Genomic DNA, 15,222 nt, shown 5'->3' with positions numbered 1-15,222 from the left:
TTTGGTTCCTTTCAGTTTCCGTAGCAAAAAAAACTGCAAACTGAATTCCTCCTCACTTTCCGTAGTTGAAGTCTGAAGCTCAGAAGACTGAAGCCACCTGTCAAAGAGACTTTTATCATATCGTAGTCTAGTAGTAGGCTACGCCTTTCTACTTTGGGGCAGTTAGCAAAGGTGTTGTTAAGTTATTTTGCGAAATGATTTAAATTGACTGTCTACAACTCAAACGTAAGTTCTAGCTACTGCATAGATAGGAGGTGGGCTGCCTAGCTTGCTAGCATGCTAGCCTATGTTGCAGGGGTAGTGTAGGGCTAGCTACCCGTTTGCTAGAAACAAAAGTGAAACACGTTTGCTGTCATGAAGGTAGCTTCACACAGGCAGAGATCGCAACCATATACATAAATAATATGATTGGACAATATGAGAGGTGTGATAAATCATAAGTACATAGAAAGCAGACCCTAGATGGGGTTCCGATCAGGACAAGAACTGCTGATGTGTTAGGTATTCATACAAATGTTACATAAACAAGAGGTCCATTTCCAGTAATCTGAGGATAAATCGGTCCAATCTGTCAATGTGACCAGACAAATGTCGTTTACCTAAGGCACTTCATCAGCAACTAGTCAGAATGCTACATCCTTTAAGGCTGAGGGTATGCGTGCCCACACAACAGCTTCTTTTTTGTCCTCCTAAGCATGAAACTGCGTGTAAGAGTGAACAAGCAGACCAATCGTGTGGAGTTGCCGGGAGAGGAGCCCACTCTGACAGAGCTGAACATTCAAATCAAGGAGATCCTGCTGCCTTCCCATGGACTCAGGTCAGACACCTGTCCTTTTTCCTCATATTATTGCACTAGTCCTGATACCCATTGGAGCACTATGGACACTAACAACTAAATACTGTTATCTGCTATCACTCCAGCCCATCTAATTAACATCTGCTAGTTCTGATACTCGGAGCAATCAGTAATTTGCAATTTAGTCCATTATATGCCTGTCTCTCCCCCCAGAACATAGCGGACATGTAGTGTTTGGCAAGTCCCGTCTGAATGATAGCTTGTTTTGGCTATTGTTTGCAAGCTAGCTAGCAATAGAACAATAGAATTGGTTTGAACAATAGAACGCACTAATGTTGGACAATCTGAACATAGGCAAAATAATTCTAGAGTAGGCTGGCGCGAGGTAATAGTTCAGTGTTTGTATCAAGGCAGTCGCACAGAGCAGTATTTCTATTGGCAGGTAGTATTTTATGTTAAAATTAGCCAAAATGGAAATTAATTAAAAATCCATCCCTGTCATGGGCTGTCCGGGACCCCTGCAGATACCCGTGCCAAATATGAACGCTGTCAGGCCGACGGTGTCTGAAGAAAGTCTGGATAGAGGGATGAATGGTGGACAGGCCTGCCAAGGGTAGCTCTATTATAGTATATATAGATAGATGTAGGCACTGTTAAGACATGCAGCTAGAAGCGTGCATACTGGTACATTGGCTATCGGAAGCAACTATCCTCTCAAATCAAATCAAACTTTATTTATATGGCACATTTCATACACAGAGGAAACACAATGCACTTTACAGAGAACAATAGGTGGATGGATATAGATGCTACCCCTACATTTTCCAGAGGAAAGCAAACAAACTTATCCCTGTGTTAGTTTGAAGTTTAGCTATCACTATGTCATAGGAAGTAGGGACTTCAACTGTACATTCTGTAACCCACAGCCCGGACACAGAGTTCACCCTGTCCCTGAACAGCACAGAGCCTCTCTCTGACACAGGCCAGACTCTCACCTCCTGCGGCATAGTCTCTGGGGATTTGATCTGCGTAATCCTACCTCCCTCCGTGGCGGTGCCCTCGCCCGTAAGACAGGCAGCCAGCAGCAGCAAGGCTGACCCACAGAAGCCACAGCAGAAACTGACCCCTCGCTCGCCTGCCATGTATCCCAGTGAGGTGAGCATGTTGTCGGTCAGATGTGATGTGATTCAGTAGTTACATTGATCGCAGAGTGGCGGAAATATGCCACCCAGCGTAGAGAGAGTCTCTCTGTCTCTGCCTCAAGCTACACTGTACTGTACTTGGATGCACTCGAGTTGAGAATGAAAACACAATCGTCAGCTGACCACAGATGCCCTTGACTCGATGTGTGTATGTGTGTATGTGTGTGTGTGTGTGTGTGTGTGTGTGTGTGTGTGTGTGTGTGTGTGTGTGTGTGAGAGAGAGAGAGAGAGAGAGAGAGAGAGAGGCTGTGTGTGTTTGTGTGTGTGTGCGTGTGCGTGCGTGTGTGTGTGTGTGTGTGTGTGTGTGTGTGTGTGTGTGTGTGTGTGTGTGTGTGTGTGTGTGTGTGTGTGTGTGTGTGTGTGTGTGAGAGAGAGAGAGAGAGGCTGTGTGAGAGTGTGTGTGTGTGTTGGAGAGAGTTGCTGAGTCATCCCTCTGCACTCAGTGTGATTGCATACACTGGGGCCAGCACAGAAATAATATGTAGCATGATTGTTGTGGTATAATTAACACAGAGAGCACTTATATGTATTGTATCATGAGCTACAATCAACACACTGTATGATGACATGCTTTTCTACAAGACAATACAAGGGCACCTGAGCTGTGGGAGTTGAGTGGGAGGGATGGAATGCTAGAAGGGTTGCCTACGAATGGCAGTAGGAGTGCTTTTGTAGATGTGAGCTGCATTTAAGCGCAGGGTCAAAGAAAGTACAAACCAGACAGGGCCAAGAAATAGTATAGGAGAAGATGCAGCAGACAGAATGCAGAATGAGACAGAAGGGGAAACCCATGAACAAGCATCATGAGCAGTTGGTACAGAGTAACACACAATGTGATGGTTGAGCATGAGTAGAAGGTCACAAAATATATTACCTAGTATATTACCATAGAGACAAATATAGGGCTGAGGTTTAATGCGCATAGAACAAAAGTTGGTAGTGTGCCTAGAAATGCGTGAGAGAAGAGGTGTTGGGTGGAATTGACAGTAACGAGTAACTGATCTAGAGAGTGAAAGGGGAATAAATGCAGGAGCATACGTCAAACTAATGAGCAGGAGAGAGCAACATTGGCACTATGCCCAGAAAAAAAGGTGTAGGGAGGTGGAATGCCAGGTGAAGACTACTCACTGTTATTTTTGCACAGTTATTTTTGCAGCCAGCTGTGACACAAGTAAAGTAAAATAAGAATCTGTTTAAAAGTTAGGTGCTCGGGTCACTTCCTCAGTCTCCTGCAGGCTTTTATTACTCTTCGTATTAGAATCTCTGCTGACGTCTACTAGGCTCTGAAGCAAGTAGATTTACTGAAGATATTTTTGGATTGTTTTTTACAAAGTTTCTAAGTATAATTTAAGGTGAAATCCACAACATTGTTAGGACTTTTATAACTGTGTTACCCCACTGTGCATTGTTGTGAACAATGTTTAATTCAGGACTAGAGAGTCAATCAGTTTTAAAGGTACGATATGGCCCTCAAGGTACTCCGCCAATAAGGACTGCTGTGGATTGGCTCAACCATGTATTTTTTGGTTGTCTCTTTTGTATTTCCTCTATCCAACATCTAGGCAGAGCCTAACAAGGAAGTTCCTCTGGAGCAGAAACAGGAAGTGGAGGTGGCTCCGCTCAGCTGGGAGCCCATGCTGTGTGACGAGGCGGCGGCGGGGAAGGTCCCGCTCTCCCTGGACGTGCTGTACCAGGACGCCCGGAGCAGCAGCCGGGCCGACGCCGTCATGGTGGTCGTGCATCTCCTGATGATGGAGACCGGCTTCCTCCCGCAGGTATAGACCGGGTCACTCCCTCAGGGCAGTTAGGCTTTTAGAGGGAACAGGCCCTTCCTGGCACTCGTACACAAGAACGCTGCACAAATATGACTGTGTGTGTGTGTGTGTGTTTGTGTGTGTGTATTTGTGCATGTGCCTTGGCGTTTTAGGGTTCGGAGGTCAGGTCTGGCGAGATGCCCAGCGGCTGGCGGCGAGAAGGGGGCGTGTACAGGCTGGAGTACGTCCATCCCCTCTGCGAGGACAGCCTCACCATCGTCGTGGGTATTCAGATGGCCGAGGTGCTGGCTGTCAACGGTGAGCCAGTCATAAAATATGCAGCAGAACTGACCCCCTTTTAATAACTGTCCATCGTTCATCTTGTATCGGTCTCTTTATCTGATTTAGCTCCCTTATGGCGTACTGCTTTCTCTCCTTGTATGACGCCATTTCTAGCTTGCATGAAGATGAATGAGCAGATGGTGGACAAAGTTAGCAGGCTGACGCTGAAGCCAATTCTGTATGTGACTGGGGTTTCGGAAGGTGAGTGTGTTCTTGTTTGGAAAAGGACCCTGTACGGTATGTGGAAGAATGCAGTGTCTCACGTGATTAGATATAGTTGAGACCACGTCTTACATACTGTGGCGGCGTGTTATTCGCTACAGGGGAGGGTGCGGCCGCAAAGACCTACAAAGACCTGAGGAAGCTGTCACGGGTTTTCAAAGACAAGGTGGCATACCCTGTGATAGCTGCAACCAGAGAAGGTACCTGACTGTATTCCCTATATTGTGTATATGCTATGTTATTATGGTGTGTGTGTGTGTGTGTGTGTGTGTGTGTGTGTGTGTGAGAGAGAGAGCGCATGCGTTTGTGTGTCTGTGCGTGCGCGCATGTGTCTGTGCGTGCGTGCCTTGCGTGCACCTGCCTGCCTATGAGCGCAAGCTCAGTTCCTGTGGTTGACTCCCTGTCTCCCCCTGGTGGTGCGAGCAGCCATGGCCCTGCCGCCCGTGTTCGGCCTGTCTGTCCTGCCTCCCGAGCTGCTGCTGCGGGTCCTGCGTCTGATGGACGTGGGCTCCGTGGTGGCCCTGTCCTCCGTCAGCAGACACCTCCACAGCGCCACCGCTGACTCCACCCTGTGGAGGCACCTGTACCGACGGTACTTCAGGGGTACGAGGACCAGCGGCCCCCCACACACCCCCACATACAGCGTAGCATAAAACGAACAGTCCCATAATAGGATTCAGTTTGGCTTAGGAAGAAAAAAACTCAGTGTATTTGTTTGGGAGTGGATATATAAACCTGTCACCGCACATTGTGCCCCTTAAAGAGTGTTTCCAGTGAGGCCCCAGTTCCCTCCTGAGAAATTATAGTGAATGACAAACGCAGCAGCTAGCCTTACAATGGCCGTTTGACTCCATAGGGTGCACCTGGGTGTATTCTAAATGTCAGAGCCATACCCTTGTTTAGTAAGTTGTATTGTGACTGAAATAGTGCTGTGGTTATGTCTCACCTTTGAAATCTGTATTGTTTTTACGGTTTAATCCTGCAGATTGTCAAGATTCTCACAGAAACACAGACTGGAAAGAGGTGAGTTATCTTTTATTTTATAGTGGTATTTTTTTTTTCCAGTGCATTTGGGCCTACTACTAACACAAACTGAAATAAGACTAGATCCAGTCAGTTTTTTTGTGGGCAGCCAAATTCAGAAGACATGTGATTCAAACGTTATGCCCCCCCCCCCCCATCTGAAAAAAAAGTTTACAAAAATAAACTAACCATTCGTAAATGTCCTGCTGCTTTTGCATTGTTTGAACCTGGGACGGAGTGGGAGCGGGGAGAAGCAGCTCATTTGCATTTAAAGCTACAAACACAGAAACGCCGTGTCCAAAACAGGACAAAAAGAGGAGTATAGAGGCACGCTAGAATGCTTAATCTGAGTGGTATTTTCAGCAAAAAAGGAGCTTAACAGGGGACCTTTAACCATTTATGTTTGCTCATGTGCTTTTTTCCCCCTTCAGCTTTTCAAGCAAAAGTACAAGTGGCAGAAAAAGGGCTCCCGTTCCATGCCCTACGTGCTCCCATTCCCGTTCAGCCCCTCCCCCCCTGGGGCATTCCACCCCATGCCCATCCCTCTCTACCCGCCTGGCATCATTGGCGGAGAGTACGACCAGAGGCCCGGCGTCCCCCATGGCATCCTGCCCAGGCCGCGGTACGACCCCATCGGCCCGCTCCCGGGTCACGACCCCACCGCTGGGGGTCTGCTGACAGGACGACGGGGGTTCAGGCCGTCCGGGAACCGCCCGGCGGACGTCCGGCGAGGCTTCATCTGACGTCGTCGAGCTCTGAAGGAAGGGTTGCTCGTACGCCAGGCCCATGACGGAACATTCATGGAGTAACACAAGAACACAAGCGATGTTTATTAACCTGCCTCGGTTCTGATACTGTTCAGTTGTAACACGCATCTTGCTTTTCCCCGCTTACCTAACCTGAGTTATAGCATGATTTCACCGTTAATCATCTGGATGACATGACACTGTAGTATTTTCTCCCTATTTCTCATTCTGAACTTATCAGGAGTTGCCTGACCTCTTAGAATAATTCCTAAAGTGCCCATGCACAGAGCTTGGCAGCCTAAAACCAGCATATAACTTACTTTGTAATTTCCTCTCCGAGTCATTGCCGCTCTTGTGTTAAAGTGTGCTGTGAGTGATGAGGTGAGATAATCACCTCGAGTACTGCAGAGACAATTTATGGCTTCACTACTAGGAGGAACATGTTTTGTAGAATACTTATTGTCTCAGACAAAAGCTTTCAATAAAATGAAAAAAAAATGGCTGCCTGGTTTTGGCTGTTGTCACACAGTATGCAGCCAACCCTCACTCATTCAGCAGGGGGGATGATTGGACAGGAACAATGTAAGTGCTCCACAGCCTGACCAGACTGTGAAAAATCATTCTGCTCCTGTGTGTGTCAAGTCAACTATGAATGATAGTAGTACATACCCTACATTCTAGTACCCATTTCATATTATGTTTGCTGTGATGCATCAGAGGATAGGCTAAAAGAGGGCAACTATGGGCAACATTGCATTTTCAGTATTTTAGGTGAGACGGGCCCTGACAGGAGGAGAAAGGGGCAGGTGTCCGCGTGCGGCTTTGCTTTGTCTGCTAGGCTTGGAAATGACGTCACCCCTTTCTTTTGAAGCAGCTGACCTGACATCAGAGCCCATTTACCAATTAAAGTGTAGACCTACAGTGTGCTGGACAGAGATGAAGGGTCTGTTCTTTAAACCAGGAAATCGACGAGGACAGTAATAGGGCCTAATATTACATTGTAATTATATAATTACACAAGTAACAGCGTGATTTTTATAAAGGTTCAGTAGATAATGTGCACTTGGTAACAACATACATTTCGAGCTGGCAGTATGGAGCATTTACAAATACGACTTCTATTATGTTGCACAAGGTGGTAATAGTAAAGCTTGAGTGATGAGAACAATAAACAAATTCCACAATAAACCCGAGGTGTTATGTGGGTTAATCTTGTATCCAAGTTCAAGATATCGTCATCTCAAGGGGCCGCAGACTCCTCCCATTCAGGGGAATTGCAACATCCAGGGGAATTGCGACGTGTAGGTTAAATATGGGGGAAATGATGCATAATTTGTTACATTGTTGCAAAACATTGATCTGTTTTTCTGAGGCGATTCACATATCATGTGCAAAATCGCGATGCCTCACTTAGCCTACCTACACGACACTAGGCTACACAGAAATAGTCTCTTTCCCTTTAAATGGGCTCTGTTTCTCTGCGTTGCAGGAAGTGTGAGGGGTGTTCCCGTTGCAATCTATCTGATCTCGTCCAGCAGACTCCCTCCCCAGCTGTGACACACATAGCCTACACAGGACCCTAGTGGCTTTCAAATTCAATTCAGCTGTCACCCCGTATCTCCAGGGTGAGCAAAGGAGACCCGTGCTAGGGGTGTTTCTCGTGGGGGAGTGGGACTGTAATACCGAGGCTTCGTCTACCCCGCTTCTTGGGGGGGGATCCTCCGGTTCGTTTCTCCCCAGCGTGCCCGTTGTCTTTCTCCCGGACGGGTGAGTCTGCCGTCGCAGGACTGTCATGAGCCCAGCTTGGGGATGGCATCCTTTCAGAGTTTTTGTAAGACTGTCGGGTCAGCGGAGGAGGAGAACGGCGAGCTGGACGAGTCTCTCCAGCAGATGCTAAAGGAGATCGCCGACGAACGGAACCGCCTCAACATAAGACAAGAGATAAGTGGTCTCGGTAAGTAGGCTATCCTACTCTAATAGGCCTTATAATAGTTTGTCATGAATATTTAAAAAAGACCATCCAAGCCTCTGCTATTGGCTATTTGGTGACAGTAGGCCTATAGCAGGATATTCATAAGAACTGCACTTCTATAGGCTACATCAAATAATAGTTTGATATTATTCTACTGATGAGACACGTGACTTGATATAAAGCGAGCGCAATCGAATCAGCACATTATGCAAATTAATTTCATTTGACGTATTCAGAACATTTTCAGAACATTTTAATGCCCTGGACTTGGAGTCAAAAATAAAGGCCCTCCAGTGGGCCTAGAGTAAGCAACCATGAGTTAACTGTTGGCTTATTTCACCACCAAGGGTGAAACGTTTCTTATTTTCACAAACTAGTAGCCTAAGATATTAGGCTATCTGAGATTGAGGGTTACATCTTTGTGGTAGCCTACTGCATTCCTGTCCCATCATTAATGAGTGTTAGGGTTAACCAAGGAGGAGGTCATTCGTATTATAATTATATCCCGTTTTGTCCAGGTGCACTCATTTGTGTTCATAAAGTTGAATTATCATATCAATAAAGATATATTATTTTGTAACTTGGCTTGAGTTTCCAAGCTTTCTGAGATGGATCATGAATTAACATGAGTTTAGCACACTAACATCTGCCATGGAGACCAAACACTCATTCCATTCGAATAGATAATTTGTTGGCATCACTGGAATTGTATAATATGCCTTAGCAGCAGTATTCTTTGTGTAGTTTCTGGGCAAATAGGTATGCTTACACGGCACATTTAAATGTTTTTAATCACAATGATTTTGCCTGTAGTCATGAGTTTATTTGGGCTAGTATGCAACAGCCATTTTGAGTCATAAGCCTGAGAATCGTAGCAACCGTAGCCTAATCAGCAGAAAAGTAGTGATTTCCCAGGAGTTATGTTTGTCAGTATAGTATTGTTCAGTCAGAGCAATCAACGCAGCACTGTTCCCAACCAATGACATCACTGGGCAAACGTGGCGGCTCTGTTGTCAGACAGATCACCTCAGTGTTAGTTCTCTGCGTGTGCATCTCATCTGTCGTTCTTTCTGAGATGTTTCCACACAGGGCTCACTCTCTGTCCTCTGGTCAGAAGTAACTGTCCCCCTTCAACAAGGATCCATAGAGCCATCGTGTTGACCGTTTGGCTTTCCAAAGGTCGTATCCCAAAGGTTACGTGCAGTAACAGGCGCAGGCCGGACGCCGGCGTGTTGTGCTGTGGAGTGCTCCATTTGCTCTTCACCTTGGGCTGCTGCTGGGGGTCAGTAGCAGGATGCTGGGGGTCAGTAGCAGGATTCTGGGGGTCAGTAGCAGGATGCTGGGGGTCAGTAGCAGGATGCTGGGGGTCAGTAGCAGGAGGCTGGGGCTCAGTAGCAGGAGGCTGGGGGTCAGTAGCAGGAGGCTGGGGGTCAGTAGCAGGATGCTGGGGGTCAGTAGCAGGATGCTGGGGGTCAGTAGCAGGATGCTGGGGGTCAGTAGCAGGAGGCTGGGGCTCAGTAGCAGGAGGCTGGGGCTCAGTAGCAGGAGGCTGGGGGTCAGTAGCAGGAGGCTGGGGGTCAGTAGCAGGATGCTGGGTGGTACCGCTCTGTCAACACGTGTCCACCCCACCCTGACTCTCTCCAGTTCCTGGAGGAACTGTGTTCGTGTTTGGTCTCTCCCTCTCTCTCCCTCTCTCTCTTCCTCTCTCGCTCCCTCTCCCTATCTCTCTTTCTCCCTCTGTCTCTTTCTCTCTCTCCCTCTCTCTCTCTTCCTCTCCCTCTCCCTCTCTCTCCCTCCGTCTTTCCCTCTCTCTCCCTCTCTCTCTCCCTCTATGTCTCTCCCTCTCTCTCCCTCTCTCTCCCTCTCTCTCTCTCTTTCTCTCGCTCCCTGCCTCTTCCCTACACTGCCCCTCAGAAAGCGTCACAGCAGTCTATCGGTGTGTGTTGAGTCAGTTCCTCGGTCTGTGCATATCAATTACCCTCCGCGGTGACTCATGGAGAGAGACCTGGAGCCGTCCTGTAGACTGGCCACAGCCTCTAGACCTCGCAGACTTGTCACATGTGGCCCTGGCTCAGCCTTCAGCGTTGGCCATTTGTGTTGTGTGTTTACATCGACTTTGGTCTGTTGTCACTTTGGAAGAAGTGGTACATCAACTGTCTCTGTGTAGCCACACACACAAGAACAACTGTGTTTAGGAACTATTGTGTGTGTGTGTGTGTGTGTGTGTGTGTGTGTGCTGTGTGCGCGTGTACGTGTGTGTGGGCAACACTGAAAACAGATGGGTGGGCCTCCCTCTGTGCTCTCCTTCTGTTTGTAGAGATACAACATGCCCCCCCCCCATAGCAAGGTCCTGCAGCACACACACACACACACACACACACACACACACACACACACACACACACACACACACACACACACACACACACACTTTTTTGTTCTGTTTGTGTGGGATTAGGTCCCTGTCTAGACTGTGCAAACCAGTGTTAATTTCGTCAATGAAAATTATTCAACCTTTATTTAGTTATCATCACAAGACGATATTTGAATAAAAATGAATTTTTGATGACAAAAACTATGACGAAATCTATTGACATTTTCGTCAACAAATAAAAACTAGACAAACATTAGGGAGGGACGATTTGGGAAGAGATTCAATCAGAATGCTGAGATTTCCATGAAAGTTGTGGGTCACACAGAAAAAAAAAAACACTGGCAAGGAGAGCACATAGAAATGTAATTCAGTAGCTTTGTCCATCAGTCTAATACATGTTTCTATCGGTAGTATATATGAGTTTGGAAATTATAGAGAAATAGTTGAACAATGCATTACGCTGAAAATAAACCCATTAGATTTTAGTCTACTAATTACTGTAGATTTAATTGAGTAAAATCTTAATGCTATTTCGTCAACTAAATCTAGACTAAACTAAAACAATTCAGATGATTAAAACTAAATTCCATTTTAGTCAAAAGACTACCATGACTAAAACTAAATCAAAATTTGCTGTTAAAATGAACACTGTTGCGAAGCTCCATGGATAATACAGTGTTAAGCTGGTAACATCATTGCGAGTCTCGTGAGGGGTTGTCATTCTTGGAGGAGGAAGTCACAGAGCCTCTGTAGTTATATTCCATGAGACGCTGTTGTCATCAGATTCTGTTCTTGTGTCCCATTATTGCTTGTTCTTATTCAGAGCTCCTGCGTGTGTGTCAGCATGTGATGCTGAGACTTCCTTATTGTCAGTGTGCATGTGATGTCCCTATGGTGTGTGTGTCCGTGTAAAAGATCTGTAAGTTCCTGTGTGAGCCACTAGGCCTGCATTGTGTGAAAGGGAAGTGTGTGTGTGTGCGTGTGCGTGCGTGCGTTTGTGTGTGTGTGAATGCGTGTGTGTGTGCGTGTTGGGGATGAGACGGTATGGATTTTTGCATTACGGTACGGTACGGTATCTAGTTACAAGGTACAGTTTACGGTATTTCACGGTATACGGCATTTCACCTCCCCAACACACACAAAAAAACAAGTATTTACTATATATTATACATTAACAGCAAGCTTATATTAAATTACAAAATTAACTGTTGAAAGCAACGTGAAATGTGACGTTTCAGCAGCGCATTATTGTGTAATACCGTAAACATAATATCGTAAACACAGGGAATGTCACGGTTCTAATACCGTGGACATTTTATACCGTGGTTCACGGTTTTACGGTATACCGTCTCATCCCTAGCGCGTGTGCATGCGTGTGTGTGTGTGTGTGTGTGTGTGTGATGTCCGTACACGGTACAGTAAGTGCCCTGAGGTGTGTTGCTCTTATGTGAGACTGAGACAGTTGTGTGTGTTTGTGTGTGTGTGCGCGCGTACATGCACATACTCCCTTTATGACCCTTATAGGCACTGGCGCTGTGTGACATCATGTCAGCACAGAGTAATTATTCCTCCTTGGCGTCGCTGTGACTCAGTTGGTCTGAGGGCTGGAGCTGGAGTCACTGCTGCCGCCCCTGGACACACCCCCCCCTGTACATTGTGTGCCATTGAATCCTAAGGGGTCAGATGATCATGGCAGCGCCACTGCTGCCCCTGTCCAGGATGCATTTCTGCAGTAACCTCTGGTATCCACACACAGTGGTGTTAGATATTATGGGGGGGTACAGGTTATATCTAAAAAGAGCCTTGAAATTCAGATCAGAGTGTGCCTCTTAGATTGCCTAACTGGAAAGTTCAGAAATACAGATAGCCATTACATGGTCTATAAAGAGAAGACTGACAAAGTAGTCCCGGAATAGCGTGATTCAACTCCTCTTTTGTCAGGAGGAGGTGAGGGAGAGGGTGCAGGAGCCAGACCAGGGCTGGCTGGTGTCCTATTGAAGCTGGGAGGGGAGCTATTCTTAGACCAGCACTTCTGTCAGTGTCTCCTGGGGGCTGCTGCAGAGCCCTGCTCCCTGGGTCTACTTTGTACACCGCCGCCGTACCCCTTCATGTGTCTGGGAGGTGTTACGCTGTAGTAGGGTTGCAAAATTTTGGAATATTCACAAACTTCCCATGGAAATTGACAGGAATTAATGGGAATAAACTAGAAAACAGAGTGAATTTATTCCTGTTCATTCCCAGAAATGTCCAGTTTGTTTCCGTTAATTCCCATAAATTCCCGTTGGGACTTTTGGGGAAGTTTGTGAATATTCCAAAATGTTGCATCCCTACTCTGTAGTCACTTTCAGCAGAATATACCTTACTTAGACCTACATGTCTGCTTGTTTCATGCGACTTATCACTCTGTCCTACGTCATCACCCTTTTTCTCTTTCTCTCCCTCTTCAGCAGAGAGAAAGTTTGATGATGGCACACTTGACATTTTAGTCTGCTCTGATTCAGTAATTGGCGTCACAGAGTCATACTTTTCCGTCCTAGGCCCTAACACACGCATGCACGCACGCACACACACACACACACACACACACACACACACACACACACACACACACACACACAGAGTAACACGAACATCCACTTCCTCTCGCACTCACTGCTTAAGTTTCCGCCTGCTGCTCACACAGGCTGCTGCAGACAAAAGCATCGTCCTCCGAAAGATCAGTGACCCGATCAATAGCGCACGATGCCACACACGCAAAAAGAAAAAAGCAAGAGTAGCCAGAGTCTGAGAAGAGTCCAGCGTATTTGTTTGTTAAACAGACATAACCTGTGTTGTCAGTTAATATCAGGCCCATCAGAACTGGTTGGATATTTCCAGTTCGATATTTCCAAAATGTAGATACAGGCCTTGGCAGTTAACGACAGCTGGCAGAAGTCTAAATCCCTGTGAAGTGTGTAACATGACATGAGATTCAATTGGAGTGCTAAGCCCCCCCCCCCCCCCCCTCCTCTGCGACCAGGGCTGCCAGTCAGTCAGCCCAGCCAGATGATGGTGTGATACTGCCTCGCCCCGACGTGTCCCATACCGGCCTGGTTGGCTCCCACAGGGCACACTCATATTAACATTTTCTTCTCTTCTTCATTGTCCTCACTATCTCAGTGTGCATGGAACACCAATCCAGGCTGTCCACTCTTTTTGTTATAGAAAATCTATGGGTGTGATGAATATGAATGCCTAGTAGTGTACATAATGTCTGCCACAGCGATTTGAATTTTCTCCTCTATTTTGTCGCAAGCCCAGAGCGCTGCCTTAGAGAAACCCATTACAGGGTATAAAATGAGCCCATACAATATATATGAGCTCAACTGATAATAAGACTTCCAGGGAATCGGCTGTGCTGTTGGATGGAGCGGCATAACCCTAACCCTACACATACATTACCCACAATTCCCCACTGTTCAAACGCTATTATCAGCCCGCATACGCAGGGTTTTCGTGATACGACTTGAAGGCGAGGCGTGTCCTGCTCCTCTCTGTGCTTGTAGGGGTGGTCAGCTGCGTTGTCTGGCCCCATCGAGAGGCTCTTGATCCTCCTGATGCTGGTTTTGTCTTCCTGGCCTAACCTTATCCTCAACGAGCAGCTCGCTCCCGTTGGGAATATTTCATCTTCATGGCCGCACGCCTCCCAGAGCTGCTGGCGATAACGTCTTCTTTAATTCATGAGGTCGAAAATGTTTTGATGCACCCTTTCAGGGCAGAGGTACTGTGTTGCAAAGATCCCGTCCGATATGTCAGACTGAACTGTTTTGTGACTGAATAGACGATGGGAATCTGTCGACCCCATAGCATTTTATTGTTGAAACACTATATCTGTTGAAGTAATAAAGGCGAGATGACAAACTGGACCGCACAATGTGGCTCATGTGTGTGAAGGTTGGATTTCTGTCTGGTTTGTGTTGCTCCATATCGCAACAACAGAAGCCCTCTCCTCCAAGTCTCTCTCCTCCATCTGTTCTCCTCTCCTCTATCTGTTCTCCTCTGCTCTATCTGTTCTCCTCTCCTCTATCTGTTCTCCTCTCCTCTATCTGTTCTGTTCTCCTCTCTGTTCTCCTCTCCTCTATCTGTTCTCCTCTCCTCCAAGTCTCTCTCCTCCATCTGTTCTCCTCTCCTCTATCTGTTCTCCTCTGCTCTATCTGTTCTCCTCTCCTCTATCTGTTCTCCTCTCCTCTATCTGTTCTGTTCTCCTCTCTGTTCTCCTCTCCTCTATCTGTTCTCCTCTCCTCCAAGTCTCTCTCCTCCATCTGTTCTCCTCTCCTATATCTGTTCTCCTCTCCACTATCTGTTCTCCTCTCCTCTATCTGTTCTCCTCTCCACTATCTGTTCTCCTCTCCTCTATCTGTTCTCCTCTCCTCTATCTGTTCTCCTCTCCTCCAAGTCTCTCTCCTCCATCTGTTCTCCTCTCCTCTATCTGTTCTCCTGTCCTCTATCTGTTCTCCTCTCCTCTATCTGTTCTCCTCTCCTCTATCTGTTCTCCTCTCTATCTGTTCTCCTCTCCTCCAAGTCTCTCTCCTCTATCTGTTCTCCTCTCCACTATCTGTTCTCCTCTCCTCTATCTGTTCTCCTCTCCTCTATCTGTTCTCCTCTCCTCTATCTGTTCTCCTCTCCTCCAAGTCTCTCTCCTCTATCTGTTCTCCTCTCCTCTATCTGTTCTCCTCTCCTCTCTGTTCTCCTCTATCTGTTCTCCTCTCCTCTATCTGTTCTTCTCTCCTCTATCTGTTCTCCTCTCTGTTC

The 15,222-nt window shown here is 46.8% G+C and overlaps 2 protein-coding genes across 2 annotated transcripts in view; both read left to right on the top strand.

Moving 5' to 3' along the window:
- The first annotated feature begins 73 nt into the window (after window positions 1–73).
- On the top strand, window positions 74–6,566 carry fbxo7 (F-box protein 7). Its single transcript, XM_084447568.1, has 10 exons — window positions 74–225; window positions 695–817; window positions 1,723–1,951; window positions 3,561–3,773; window positions 3,926–4,070; window positions 4,209–4,295; window positions 4,418–4,516; window positions 4,743–4,919; window positions 5,302–5,339; window positions 5,771–6,566. The coding sequence occupies exons 2-10, from the start codon at window positions 696–698 to the stop codon at window positions 6,080–6,082; spliced, it is 1,422 nt and encodes a 473-aa protein (XP_084303694.1). The 5' UTR covers window positions 74–225; window position 695; the 3' UTR covers window positions 6,083–6,566.
- A 1,099-nt stretch (window positions 6,567–7,665) lies between these two features.
- kiaa0930 overlaps window positions 7,666–15,222 on the top strand; it is a 37,570-nt gene continuing 30,013 nt past the window's right edge. Inside the window, exon 1 of the mRNA XM_084448238.1 lies at window positions 7,666–8,039. Within this exon, the coding sequence (XP_084304364.1) occupies window positions 7,895–8,039 (145 nt within the window). The 5' untranslated portion in view covers window positions 7,666–7,894. The remainder of the gene's footprint in view (window positions 8,040–15,222) is intronic.

Source organism: Borostomias antarcticus (genome assembly GCF_949987555.1).
Source record: "Borostomias antarcticus genome assembly, chromosome: 13".
NCBI lineage: Eukaryota > Metazoa > Chordata > Actinopteri > Stomiiformes > Stomiidae > Borostomias > Borostomias antarcticus.
This window is presented reverse-complemented; position numbering and strand designations above follow the sequence as displayed.

Bases quoted from the DNA above. Each gene is read 5' to 3' on its own strand.
- fbxo7 (XM_084447568.1), top strand. From the start codon at position 696: ATGAAACTGCGTGTAAGAGTGAACAAGCAGACCAATCGTGTGGAGTTG. The intron at 3,774-3,925 runs GTATAGACCGGG...TTGGCGTTTTAG, and splicing joins AGACCGGCTTCCTCCCGCAG to GGTTCGGAGGTCAGGTCTGG. The intron at 4,517-4,742 runs GTACCTGACTGT...TGGTGCGAGCAG, and splicing joins GATAGCTGCAACCAGAGAAG to CCATGGCCCTGCCGCCCGTG.